Source organism: Chlamydotis macqueenii, chromosome 10 (genome assembly GCF_036417535.1).
Source record: "Chlamydotis macqueenii isolate bChlMac1 chromosome 10, bChlMac1.mat, whole genome shotgun sequence".
NCBI lineage: Eukaryota > Metazoa > Chordata > Aves > Otidiformes > Otididae > Chlamydotis > Chlamydotis macqueenii.
Genome location: NC_141565.1, coordinates 17,821,489 through 17,833,732, shown reverse-complemented (window position 1 = coordinate 17,833,732; position 12,244 = coordinate 17,821,489). Strand labels below are relative to the sequence as shown.

General features: G+C 47.1%; 1 protein-coding gene across 1 annotated transcript in view; it reads left to right on the top strand.

Annotated features, from left to right (window-relative positions):
• Window positions 1–12,244, top strand: part of FRMD4B (FERM domain containing 4B) — an 84,575-nt gene that overhangs the window by 41,144 nt on the left and 31,187 nt on the right. The window contains exon 7 of the mRNA XM_086755606.1: window positions 457–479. Within this exon, the coding sequence (XP_086611732.1) occupies window positions 457–479 (23 nt within the window). The remainder of the gene's footprint in view (window positions 1–456; window positions 480–12,244) is intronic.

Genomic DNA, 12,244 nt, shown 5'->3' with positions numbered 1-12,244 from the left:
AAATCTTGGGGCGTTTTCCCCACTGCATCCTCAGTGACAAAGTGCTGCAGTGCCTTGGGCTGCCTGAGCTGCTGTTTTCACCTCGACTGAGCGCAGTTCCTCTCAGCTGCTGACCTGCTTGTAACGCCAACCTTTAGCTGGATGTGGTCGGCCGGAGAGAGAATTGTATTTTGCTTCTCATGCAGGAAAGGTGACACTTGATTTGCAGTGTGAAATTCACCCCCATTTTGGAAGCGGCTTTACTTATGATGTAGGTGGATAACCTGCGGCTGGAAGCGTAAAGGGCTGAATTCCGTTCTTGCCTACGTGGAGGCAGCCTCCGTGCCTTGCACCGAGCGTAACTGGGGTCAGGATCCGGCCGCGGAGCTGTGGGAGTGGGGAAGTGAACAATGCTGGGAAAATCGAGGACTTTTGAAGAGATCATGTTTTAATTCTGTCACTGTTTTTCAATTGTAGGAAGCTAAAGGAGACTATTCCAGGTAATAACGTTTTCCTTTCTAATACTGGTGTGCTTGATGGATGTGTTTTTCTGTGTTGGCATTGTATTGCAAACAATCAGAAATGGGGGTAAAGTCCAGCCGAGAGCAATGGCTGAAGAAAGTGAAATGCGCTGCTGGGCTGGATAAAATCTGAGTCTGCAGGGTGAGTAATGCCTTTTGTGACCAGGCTATGAGTCAAAACACTTTTTTCAAGCTATCTCACTTTGCTCCCCTCCCCGAACTGTGGGTCCCAAAGTGGGATGAGGAGAAAGGTCCCGCTCCTACCAGAAAGCCTGTGCTTTGCTGTGGGGCTTGGGTCCATCTGGACGACCTTGCCTGCGACCCCGCCCCGTAGAGCGACAGCGCGTGCGGAGAGACGCACGGAGCCCGTCAGCTGCCCGCACCACCGATCAATGAGCCGCTTTCTTCTGCAGCTGCCCCGCAGGGCCTCCCCCGTCCTGCACTTGACCTGACAGTTGTGTTGTAGCTGGCGTGCCACCCGCTTGCTGGGCTTTAGCTGTCCCAAGCCGTACCGTCAGGCTGCACGTGCCCTTGGACGTCGCTTTTTACCGGGCACTGGTTGTGGTAACTGGCCGCGGGGGGCCGCGGGGAGGAGGTGGGGTTGCGCTCAGACCTGTTCAAGCCAGGGGAAAAGACCTTCAATTGGAAACGGCTCACTAAACAAATAGAAATTCAGAGGGTTGGCTTTGGTCATGTTAATATTTTACTACTTGCTGAGTTTCCCTATAGGAAAAGAGGTGCATTTACACTTTAGCTACAACAGCCTTCAAGAACTGTGCTTTAAAAATGCTCAGTAAAGAGCTGTCCGCTCAAATGTGGAGGGGAAGTCGCATCCCACTGCCAAAGCGAGATGCTCTGCTTTTCTTTTGGTGCGTAGTTGTCAAATAAGTGCTGGTGCTGCTGCCCAAGGCTGCTGCTTCTCCAAATGCCAGTCCCTCGCACTGTGAAGTCCATCACAACTTCTCCTCCTTTGTGTTGGCGTGCTCTCACAGCTCTAAAGAGGAAACAATGCCCTTGCAGCCAAGATCAACTGGATGGGCTGGCTGTACAGACAATTTCTGTTCCCGTTCATGCTGTAGACCTGCTTTGTGACCCACAGGACATTGCTTGTAGCTGCAGCACGCTGCGTTTGTCTCTAGAATCACTGCTCATCTTACTTGATCTCCCAGGAACACCCTAAGACACCCCAAGCTTAACGTAGTTTAGGCACAGATAACCAGAGAACCGCTGTTCGCTTGACAAGAGGTAACTTGTTGAGCTATAGCAACCGGTGCACAGGCCCTCAGTTCTCGAGAAAAGGGGTTAAAGTTAAGAAGTACCTTTGTGGTGAAAGCCTCTCTTGTGTGGTTTAAACTTAACATTGACTCCTTATCTTTTGCCATAAATAGGTTTCTAAGCGTTGCTTCACATACCCAAGAACTGTGGCCGTGGTTATTTTCCGTGCTCCTGCAGAGATGGTGCAAGGAGTGGATTGCCTGTGGTTACCTTCCAAAGTATTTAAGAAAACTGGAGGGCAGAACAGTGTGCTGCAAGAGCAATTTCCTTTTCCAAGGGCAGCTCTGCCCCTAACAGTTGCCTTTTGCAGAAGAACGTAGCTGCAGCAATTGTTCCCTCTGTTAAAACCCCATGTGTTATGCCTCCGTAGCAAACGAGCATGGCCAGCTGTCCCTGGCCCAGTGAGCACACCAGAAGTGAAGGAATTTGCTGTAACATGTCACAAGTGGCCACTTGGACCACTGCTGATAAAGTGCTAGCTTAATTACCAGCATATTTTACAAAGATGCTGTGGGCCTCGCCCCCCCTGCCAAACTCGCCCACGGTACCAAGGCTACGGCTTTGCCGCGGTGCCGCTTGTGTGGTGCGGTTGCCACCGTTCGCAGCGTCTTGGTTTTGGCGTGTTCAATAGTCACTGTCATTTGGCAACTCTGCTTTGAATCACTTTCTGGAATGTGGCTCTTGCACCATTTCTGCTTACGTGAGAACGCGCAGGTTAATTTTTTTTATGTATGGGATTAGTGCTGCATGAACTCCCGGTAAATACAGGAATCGCCTGCAGTCCTAGAGATTAGCTTTCTGGAAGCGAGAAATGGGCCAGTCCGGACAACGCTGGTGATCTCTGCCTGGCTGCTTTTTCTCACATCTCGTAGGGAGCTTTTCCGTGGGGACGTGTCCCGCCATGGGGTCACTGCGCGGCATTGCTGCTGACTTCGGCTGGGAGCAGGCAGATCGGTGCCAGGGTCTGAACGCCTCAGACTCCTGCAGCTCTGCGGTTAAACCCTTTCCCAACCCGCTGCTCACATTCTCAGATAACGTCCTGATGGCAGAGAGCAGCAATCTCCAGAGAGCCGCGCTCCCTTAGCCCGGGCTGAGTGGGTGAGCGCATTCTTTGGAAATCTGTTTATTTTCAGTGAGCAAACCTGACGTGTGAACACTTGAAGAAAGTAAAAAAAAAAAAAAAAAAAAAAAACCAAAAACCCAAAACAAACAAAAAAAACCCCTTTCGATTTCTCCACCACAAAGATCGCTCTGGAGGGACTTTGCAGTTTGGTAGGACTGACAGCATGAAAATATCAGGGTCTCTGGGGCTGGCCCTTGCAGGTGGTTCACAGTAGGACTCCAGGGTCCTGGGCTCGGCTGTTAGGAGAAGGGTATGCACCTTATCATTTGGAGAGGCTTTACATAAGATAAACCACTCAAGTCCCACTTTGAGAGGACCCTGGCTTTTAAGACTTGATAAAACTTAGGTACATGCTTCAAAATTGCACCCACAGCATGTCCGTTGCGTATGCGCCTGTTTTGGACGGCTCTGGTTTCCCAAAGGCAGTCTAAAACCGCTGCGGGCCACAGGAGGAACGATTAATGAAGATGACAGCAGACCACGATCGGTGTAGCTCCCCCAGTTCCTTTTCCTGTTTACTGAACTGGTGATCCCAGCTGAGATAACTGCCCCCTGTGTGTGATGAAGAGGATGTCGCGGGGATGCTCGGTGAGCCGTTCTTTCCCCCTTACACGGGATGGTGTCGGGGTTGCCGTGGGCAGAGTGGTTCCTCCCAAGAGTCTTGCAGCTCTGATGTTCCCAGCAAGCGTGAGGTGCTGCGCATCTCTGGCTCCCTGCCTTCCCGTGCATGCAACTGGGCACGTTTTGCTGGAGAGGAGGGATGCAACGCTCTGCTCCTGTTCCCTTTTCATGACTGATCTGGGGCTTCCAGTTGACTCCTGCTCTGTTCACACTGAATTCCCATCAGTTCTCTGCAGCTCCTGTCATGAGAACCTCAAGCAAAGTATTAGTCATTAACTGTAGTTTTGAAACTCCGTGGTAGTTAATTGTACTCATCCACTCTCGTAATTGCAAATGCAAGAACCGAAAAAAAAAAAAAAGCAGAATCCCTGGTTTTACAAAATCTAGTCTTTTAAGCTCTCTATACAAGGGTTTTAAAAATAAAGTGTGATTCAAGTTGGAGTTTCTGGCGTGGTTCGATTTTGGGGAAAAAAGTCCATTACTGTATTTTCATAATTTTATTTAAATTTTAAAGAAACCTAATGTTGTGGCAGGCAAGCAGGATAATAGATCACTCTGGTTATTATTAATCTTGTAAATTTGCAGCATATGAAGTCTTGCCTCCTTGGGAAATAAGTGATTTAGCTGTTTTTAGCTTACAGACTAAGCATCTGCCTTCAAAATGTTGTAGAATAGTATACAATATTATTTTTCTTTGTGGCTTGGTGAGAGAGATGGTTTATAACAGAGATGTCCTAAGTGCTATCATTCTACCACTAGAAAAATGTTTATTAAAAACAGATTAGTTACAGGGGCTATATAAGGAAAGTAACTTTTAAAAAAAGTTTATTTTCTGACTGAGAATCTTGGATCATATTTTCCCCAGTAACGTTTCCAGGACTGAAACCCAGCCGTGCTCCCTGGAAGTTAATTAAATTGCTGGAAGAGGACTTCCATTTTCTTTAAATAGCTGACGCATTCAATTTTGATTCTGGCCTGTGGGCTGCAAAGATAACTCGCGACTGGTATAACATAACACAGACAAAATAATGAATTCCTGATAGGTGACATGTGCGAGGCACCGGGGTTTATCATTACATGGGTGATAAACCTGGTTTGTAAAAGGAAAAGGGCTGTGTGAAAGATAGCTGCGGTTTGCAGGGGTCTGGAGTAACTGGTTCAGAAACTCCTGAATTTAAAAACTTTACTGAGGAGAGAAAAAAATGGAGTGCAGAAAACTGGTATTAACGATTTGCTCCTAATTAAGAGAGTGCTTACTGTTTGATTTTTTTGGTAGCATTTGCTTGGGACGATCACTATTTTGCCAGACAAACTGGAAAAATCTCTTAGCAGAAAAGAATGTGGAAATAATAATGGGGGCATTGCTAGAAAATAGCTGCTTGAGAGAAGTTAATAACTGTCTGATAGCAAAGCACCTGTTAGCTGTAGTGCTTACCCCAAGATTAAGGTAGCTTCAGAAACAGGACACACCTGAGATTTGTTGGAGGCAGCTTGTCCAGCCTGTTTTTGGAAATCTCATCAGCTTCCTATGACCAAAACTCCAGGTGTGGCCATGTCCAGGACTGGAGTTGGAGCAGAAACACAAATCTGGACCAAATTTCCCAGTTGTTCCTACTCCTCTCTCTCAGCTTTGCATCCTGGAGAGGTTTCAGACGGCTCAAAGTGGGTTCATAGGGCATGCATGGAGCCCACCTCATGGGTGTTCAGGCTGTGTGGCCAGGCTAAGGCTGGCCTAAAGAAAGCCCTGAAATGGGTGCAGCTCAGGTGGTGGGTCCTCCAGTACAAACCCTTTTGCTCCACAGACCTGCTCTTTTTATACTGTGCTGTTGGGACAGGAGACCTGTTGTGCACTGTTGACTGGAAGCTCTGTTCCAGGACCTCTGGGACTGTGGATGTGTTACAAAGGAGACATCCACGCTGGCCTCACTTGGAGGCCAAAGACCTGAGCAGGATCTGGGTGCCTCCTTCAGCCCCTGAGGGTTTCCTTCCATGTATATCAGCATGTGGATCACCACAGGATCACTCTCACGGCATCCACCTGGTGCCTGTCATAGGGACCGCTGCGGCTTAGTGGTTTTTTTGTTTTCTTTCCCATGCAAGTGCACTTTTTAAATGCGCTGATATTTACCGAGGCTTTCTCCGCCGTGACCCGCTGCTCCCCATGGGCTGCGGCTGCCTCGCTGTAAATCAGTGCTGAGCACTGGCGCTGGCGTCCTGCTCCACGGCTGCCTGTTTGCCCAGTGAGTCATTGTGTATTTTGCCTTTCAGCTTCGACTCTGTACGCTTTTTCTTTGAATACTTTGCTAGGCACTTGCTCGTGAACCATTAACTCTGTCTCGGTCAAACCTGGCTGTGTGCTTTCCTGAGCTCGCCCTTTTGCAGCAACTAATTTGGAACAAGATGAGCAAAGATTTATTAACTTACAGCCTGTTTGCTGAGGGGGTCGATTATTTATTTCACTTTATTTGGGAAGATCTAGTGAACTGCGGTAGTAAATAAGTAAGTTTAGGGAAAGTAATGTTTGGTTTATATATATATATATATATATATTAAAAAATATGGATTTTGAAAATGTAATTATGATTCCCCTACTTGACAGATATCAGATACCCACTTTCCTAAAGAGCTCTCTGCTTAATTGAATTTTTTACCTTCTTCAAAGGAAAGCTCACTGAAAACTGCAATAATTTTTCTCTAGTGATGTGCAAGTCTCGCTTTTCTTGATGAGTCACTGCAGTTTGTTTTCAGGGTCCTGCACCTCGGTGTACTGTGAGGAACGGGTACCTGAGGGGAGCTGGGCAGGGAGCCCCTGAACCCCATCTCCCGGAGCACTTAGGCAGCAGTTCTGAGACCAAAAAAAAAAAGCTATTCTCACCTAGCATTTTATTTTTCAGTAAAAAGCATAAATTCAAAGTGTAAACCAGGTCCAATTACAAAAAAAAAATATGTAGATAAGATCCAAATTTTCTGCTGGACTTTTAACAGCAAAAGGGGTTTTTCTACTAGTGCTACTTGAAGGTTCGTATAGTTCAGGGCAGACCAAAGCACACATCGTCTCTGTAGTGATGTAATTGTAATGTTGGGTTGGTTTTTTTTTTTTTTAAGATTTCCTATTCTAATGCAGTTTTGTAAGGGCTCCCAAGGAATTTGTATAGTATGCTTATTATGCAGCAGATGAATTAGGCTGAATTAGGTGGAGGCACCATGGGTGAAAGGAGCAAAGAATTAGATGGAGAGGGGAAAGAAAAGCATGGTTTCGGTAACAGTCTGATCTCATGGGATTAATACTTGCATATGACAGTGTAACTTTAATATTTACATATAATTATGGCAGTTTGGTAAGGAGCATGCATTTTTAGATTTCATACGCGTGATGTTGTATGCTTTCCTGAGGGGCAGCAAAGGGATTGTAATGTTTTGTCCTCTTTAAGTGTTCCTCCACAGTCCTTTCTTTTATTTTCTTTTCTTCCCCCCACCTCCCCCCCTTCCTTTAAGGCACTTTTAACTGGGAGAAGCGGTGCTATAGTGGGTACAGCCCAGCCACCAAGGGAGGGCTGCTGTGTGTGCTCTGCATCCAAAGGAGATGAGAGATGAGGCAAGCATGGTGCCAGAGAAAATTCATCATCCCCAAAGTTGTCCCCCATGCTAGGAACAACTCAGATGTTGCTGTCGTAGCTGTTGGGCTTGGAGTAGCATCATGGTGAAGCTCCACAGTGTTAGGTAAAAGATACCTTTCCCCTCGTCACTAGAAATTCCCTCAAATACAGGTTTGACATTCAAGGACGTTGCCTTTTCCTGTTTTGAAATTAGATTTAATGGCCTTTGCACTATAATATATTCACCTCCATTCTGTTGCATATCTGGAAAACTTTTCTGCCCTGTGGTGGTTGGAATGTATCACATGGGATGTATTTTATGCTTTGAGGAAATGGAATGACAGCTTTTCAGCCTCAGCTTTTTTTTGCTTTTGCAGATTTGTCAGGTCTTTATCGTTATTTGGATACTTTATTTTTCTGATGGTTCCATGTATCTCTGTATCAGCACACAGGGCTGTGATAACAAGCTTTTAACTTTGCTGCTGTGCTCAGACATGCTAAAAACCCTCAGCTAATATGGCTAATCTGACTTTTGTGCGAACAGGAAGAAAGCGTGAATGTTAGAAATAACAGTCTGCTGTTGTGAGGAAGGGCTTGGGATCCTTGGAGCGTTGTACCAACTGCGAATGGCCATCCTTTGCTCTGCGGCAAATCCCCAGGTCAAGCAGAGTGGCTCTGCTTCCCGTCGGGTCTGACAGGGAAACACGGCTACTGTGTGCTGTGGGTGGACCAGAGGGTTTTATCTTCACAATATTCATATTTCACATCCAAGAGCTGTAAGAGGACAACTAAGAATTGAGGGCAGGTTCAGGTCGCAGATTTTCTCCAGCCGTGGAGAACTGCTTCCCCAGCATCCTATCCCTTGTCCGCAAAGTGGAAATATGGGATGCAGATCAATTAGCCTAAAGGAGCAGGGCTGGAGCTGCTGGGGGCCAGGCCCAGGGGTCCAGGGCAGTGGTCCAGCGTGGGGAAGGGTTGCCCAGCCCCAGCCACGCTTTGTGTTTGGTGTAGGTCCCTCCTGAGCTGTGAAACCGAAGCCGCTGTTGCATTGCAGCGTGGGAATCCACAGCAGCATGGATGTACAACGAGCTGGGTGTTGAAAAAGCCATCTGCACTGCTTATCGTGTCCCTTTGCAGGTCCAGGGTTTGGACGGCTCTTGGAAGTGCTCCTTCAAATGCCTTCCCGAGCAGGCGGTTCCTACCTGCTGTTCAAGTGTTGGACTTTGCAGCCCTGCCCCAGGCGAAGCTCCCCGCTGCTGGGGGTGGGGAGGTTAAGGTTTGGCTCTGGCTGTCCTGTGCCAGTGGGAGCCCCTTGTTCGTGGCTTTTCCGGATCCTGGTCTTCCTTTAATAGAAAAAAAAAAAAAACCCAACGCAACCTTCTTGAGTGTGCCAGCAGAGCATAAACTGAAAGGCTGGGAAATGATGGGAAACGTCTGGCATTTGTCACAAAAGAAGATTTGTCAGAGAGCACATTTCAAAATCCTGCTGCCAGGATCCTGCTGCTCTGACGTACTCGAAAGCTGCTAAATCCATTGGCTCTCCGGTACCTTCCCCGCTCTGTCTTCCTTCCCCTCCTTTTTTTCTCTTGCACTTTTAACCTTGCTCACTTTTTTTTTCCCCTTGCTCTGTTGCCTTGCTGCTTCCTCCTCACACCTGCTTCTTGTGGTACCTTGAAAGGCAGACGGGCCTCCATGGGAGTGTGAGGTTGCCTTGCTTTGCCCTTCCATTTATTTTGAAACAAAACCAAACCCTGCGAAAAGGCACCTGTTGCCAAAGCGGTCCAGCTGCAGTGTGATGGTTTGTGTTGCTGGCTTTTGTCTGAGAAGGTAGAAAACTGGGAGAAACTCTTTAGCAGGACCTGTTTTGATTGGACGAGGGGTAATGGTTTTAAATCCATTAAATGACTTTCAGGATAACTTGAGAGGTTAGTTGATGTTTTCTGAAAATAAGGCTGCCAAATTCCACCTTCAGTGTGCCTGAAATTCATTTCAAGAATTAACCCAATATAAAATAGTGACACCAGAGGTTGGCTTATTATGATGATCACGCAGCAATGCAAGAGTATTTGTGTGAGGTCAAAAGGCTTTGGGAATAGAGGAAAATTTCTGTACAATGAACTTTCCCCAGTGATAAATCCCTACCTTTATAAAGCGTTATCAGCACGATTCAGCAGAGGCAGACGCACCTACCATCACTCTAGTCAGGTAAAAGTCGTCTGAAGTTCTGTCCTTATCAAGCTGTTAATATTTACAACAATGATGTGGGCTGACAAGGTTCTCTGTTGTAGTCCCGTATATTGCTTTTGCTGCTCTGGGTGTGTCTACTGCTCTTCACGTTTTATGCAAATCTCATTAACCACATCTTATTACATCTCAGCTCTTACCTGTGTTAGCACCAGGCACGAGCTGTTTGTGACAGTGAGTGGAGGGAAAAGCCTGGGCAGCCGTTGATAAATGGTCCTAATTAGCACAGTTCTGTAAATCTTTGCCTAGCAGGGAGTGTTGTATCACTCAATTACAAGCTGTGAAGACGCAGTTTCTGGGAGCGTAAATATGTAAGAGTTTTATTCTGGGTTTTTTTTTGTTTTTTTTCTTTTTTTAATTTTCACTGATGTGTTTTTGGCGGAGCATGCCACGATAGTTTGGCTTGGTTCTTTCCCAGATTTCTGGTGGAGTTTTAGCAAGATGCCTAAAATTTCACTGTAACGTCAGCGGGTTGTAGGAAGCAGGTGGGATTGATCCTGGTTTTCTGCTAGAGATAGCAGTCTGAATGTGGGAATTCCTCTTCATAGTGTGGGGTGTGGTTAAACATTGCTGTTGGTTATTTTAGAGACAAGCTGCCCTTGATTTTCATTTACGTTGCCCAGATCAATTCAAGTTCTGCTCAACGTCTGGTGAGAAAACTCCCATTTAGAGGGTGGAATAGGAAGGAAAGGGTCCGTCTGCTAGTTTTCTTTAATTCTTCTCCACAGTGGAAAAATACTTCAGATGAGTTTCCTATATTTCCCTCCTGGGGGACAAACAAACCTTTTGCCAAAAATGATTAGTCCCGTTAACTCCAGGCACTTTAAGTTTATTGAAATTTTGCCAAGAACCCACCCCGTCAAGAAGCCCCCTCTGTAGCAGAGGTCAGATTAAATGCAAGCGGGCCTCTCCGTCCCAGCAGCCGAGTCCTCCTCCTGCTGTGATGAGAACGACCCATGGACCACGCCAGATACAACACTGGTGTGTTTGGCTGGTAGATAGCCTAGACGGTTGGACATCTGGAGCCGGGGCTGTCTGCCCTGTGATTTCTGTATCGTTTTGTGGCTGTTGTGAAACCAAACAGGAACAGGTAATAATTCAAACCGTCGCTCCGGCTATCTGGAGTTGTCACCTCTGGGGAATGGCTGGGTCTCTGAGGGCTTGGGAAAGTGATCCTGAAGGTCAAGGGGAGACGTGCTTGGGCTCCTCAGTGCAGATTAAATGATAATGAACTCTGTGGAAGGTGGGGGAGGATCCTTTGAGGCTTTTTATTATCCCTGAAGTTGTGAATCATCCCAAATGCTAATCCTTGGGCGCACAGTCAGCAGATCTGGGCTGCTACATGCCAGCCTGCGCTGTCTAAAGGCATCCAGTCTGTAAGGAGCTGTGCCCCGTTTTTCCTAGGTCTTTTGCATTTTTCTAGGGTTTAATGCTTTATCTTACAATTATGCAGGAAAAAAAAATCTGCATGTGGCTTCTCAGAGACTTTCAAGCCTTATAAGTCCATTTTGATGGACTCGCTCCAGCTGCAGATGGAGGGGACGGTGTGTCTGAACCTCAGGGTATGAGGTTGGGTCCCTTTGGGAAGGCAAGTCCCAAGGGCCAACTTTGTGTTGTATAAGAAGTATATTCTCTGCTAGTGCAAGAAGTTGGATGAGTTTGTAGGTTGGCAGAACAGAGGAGGTCCAGCTCCACTGTAAGTCATCACAGCTCTCTGGGCTCTACCTGCCAGCAAACTGCACCATGGCCCATGGTTCTGGTCTGGTGCTAGAGGGACGTGGTGGCATAGACCTGATGGCAGCCCTTTGGTCGCTGTAAATCTCGACTCTGAGCCCGTAGATCTCATCAGGGAGGTGGATGTGCTATGGGGCTGGCTGGTGCTTGGTTTAAGTTCAGTGGTAGACATTTCAATATCGATGAACTGCTACTCATCACTCAAGCTTAACTAATGCCCTCATCTTGGCATTTGATGGCAGTTAAGTAGCTACTCAAACAGGCCCAGAGGCGGGGGGCCTGAAAACCAAACGGGCAGGTGCGTAGCCCTGCCAGAGACGGCTAACTGCACAAAAGGTGGCATTTCAGAGCGTGGCAGGATGCAACTGCCGGGATTAGTGGCATTTCTGCAGAACCTCAGTGGTGGTAAGGCTTCTGGCCCCGTCATAGCTGGCAAAGGAGAGCTTGGGATCTCTCCACCCGGCTGTGGTGGTGGCAGCTGGGGGGTCGCCTGTCCCCCCTACCCGGCTGCCTCTGCCGCAGCTCAGCTCTCGCTTCCTGGCATCAGTCCTTGCTTGGGCGTTCTGTTGTTTGCTGGCAATGAGGTTTCTAAATAGGGGTTTAGAGACCAACCATTAAACCTCTGATTATGAATATTGCAGGTTGAGAATCTGTATTTAGAGGAACAGCACTTTTGTTTGGTAAAAATGAGCTATTTTGTTATTGCTTCCTTCCAAAACCTCTCCTCCTTCCCTGCATTTCCCTGCCAACCCTGACTGTTACAGCAGCCATTACAGTTACGAGTTATGCTTGAAAATGGGAGGAAATTTTTATTTTAATTATCAATTATGCTGTGAGTCTATGATTGAAGTTGGAAGGGCCCTCAGAAGGTCATCTGGCTGAACCTTTTGCTCTGAGAGGCGTCAGCTGTGAAGTCAGGCCAGGTCACTCAGGGTTTGGTGTTTTGGTTTGGGGGTTTTTTTTTTTAATTTTTTGCTCTGGTTTCTGAGGCTTCAGGAGGGCGTGCTCTGTCTGCATTTTCATGTGTCCCGACAAACCCCTGGAAACCTACCTTCCTGCTGCAAGCTGAGATGTCCTGCAGCCTTTTGGTCCTATCAGAATGGACTTTCAAAGAGTGAATAAAACCCTCTCAGCTTTTGTGAGCATTGGCT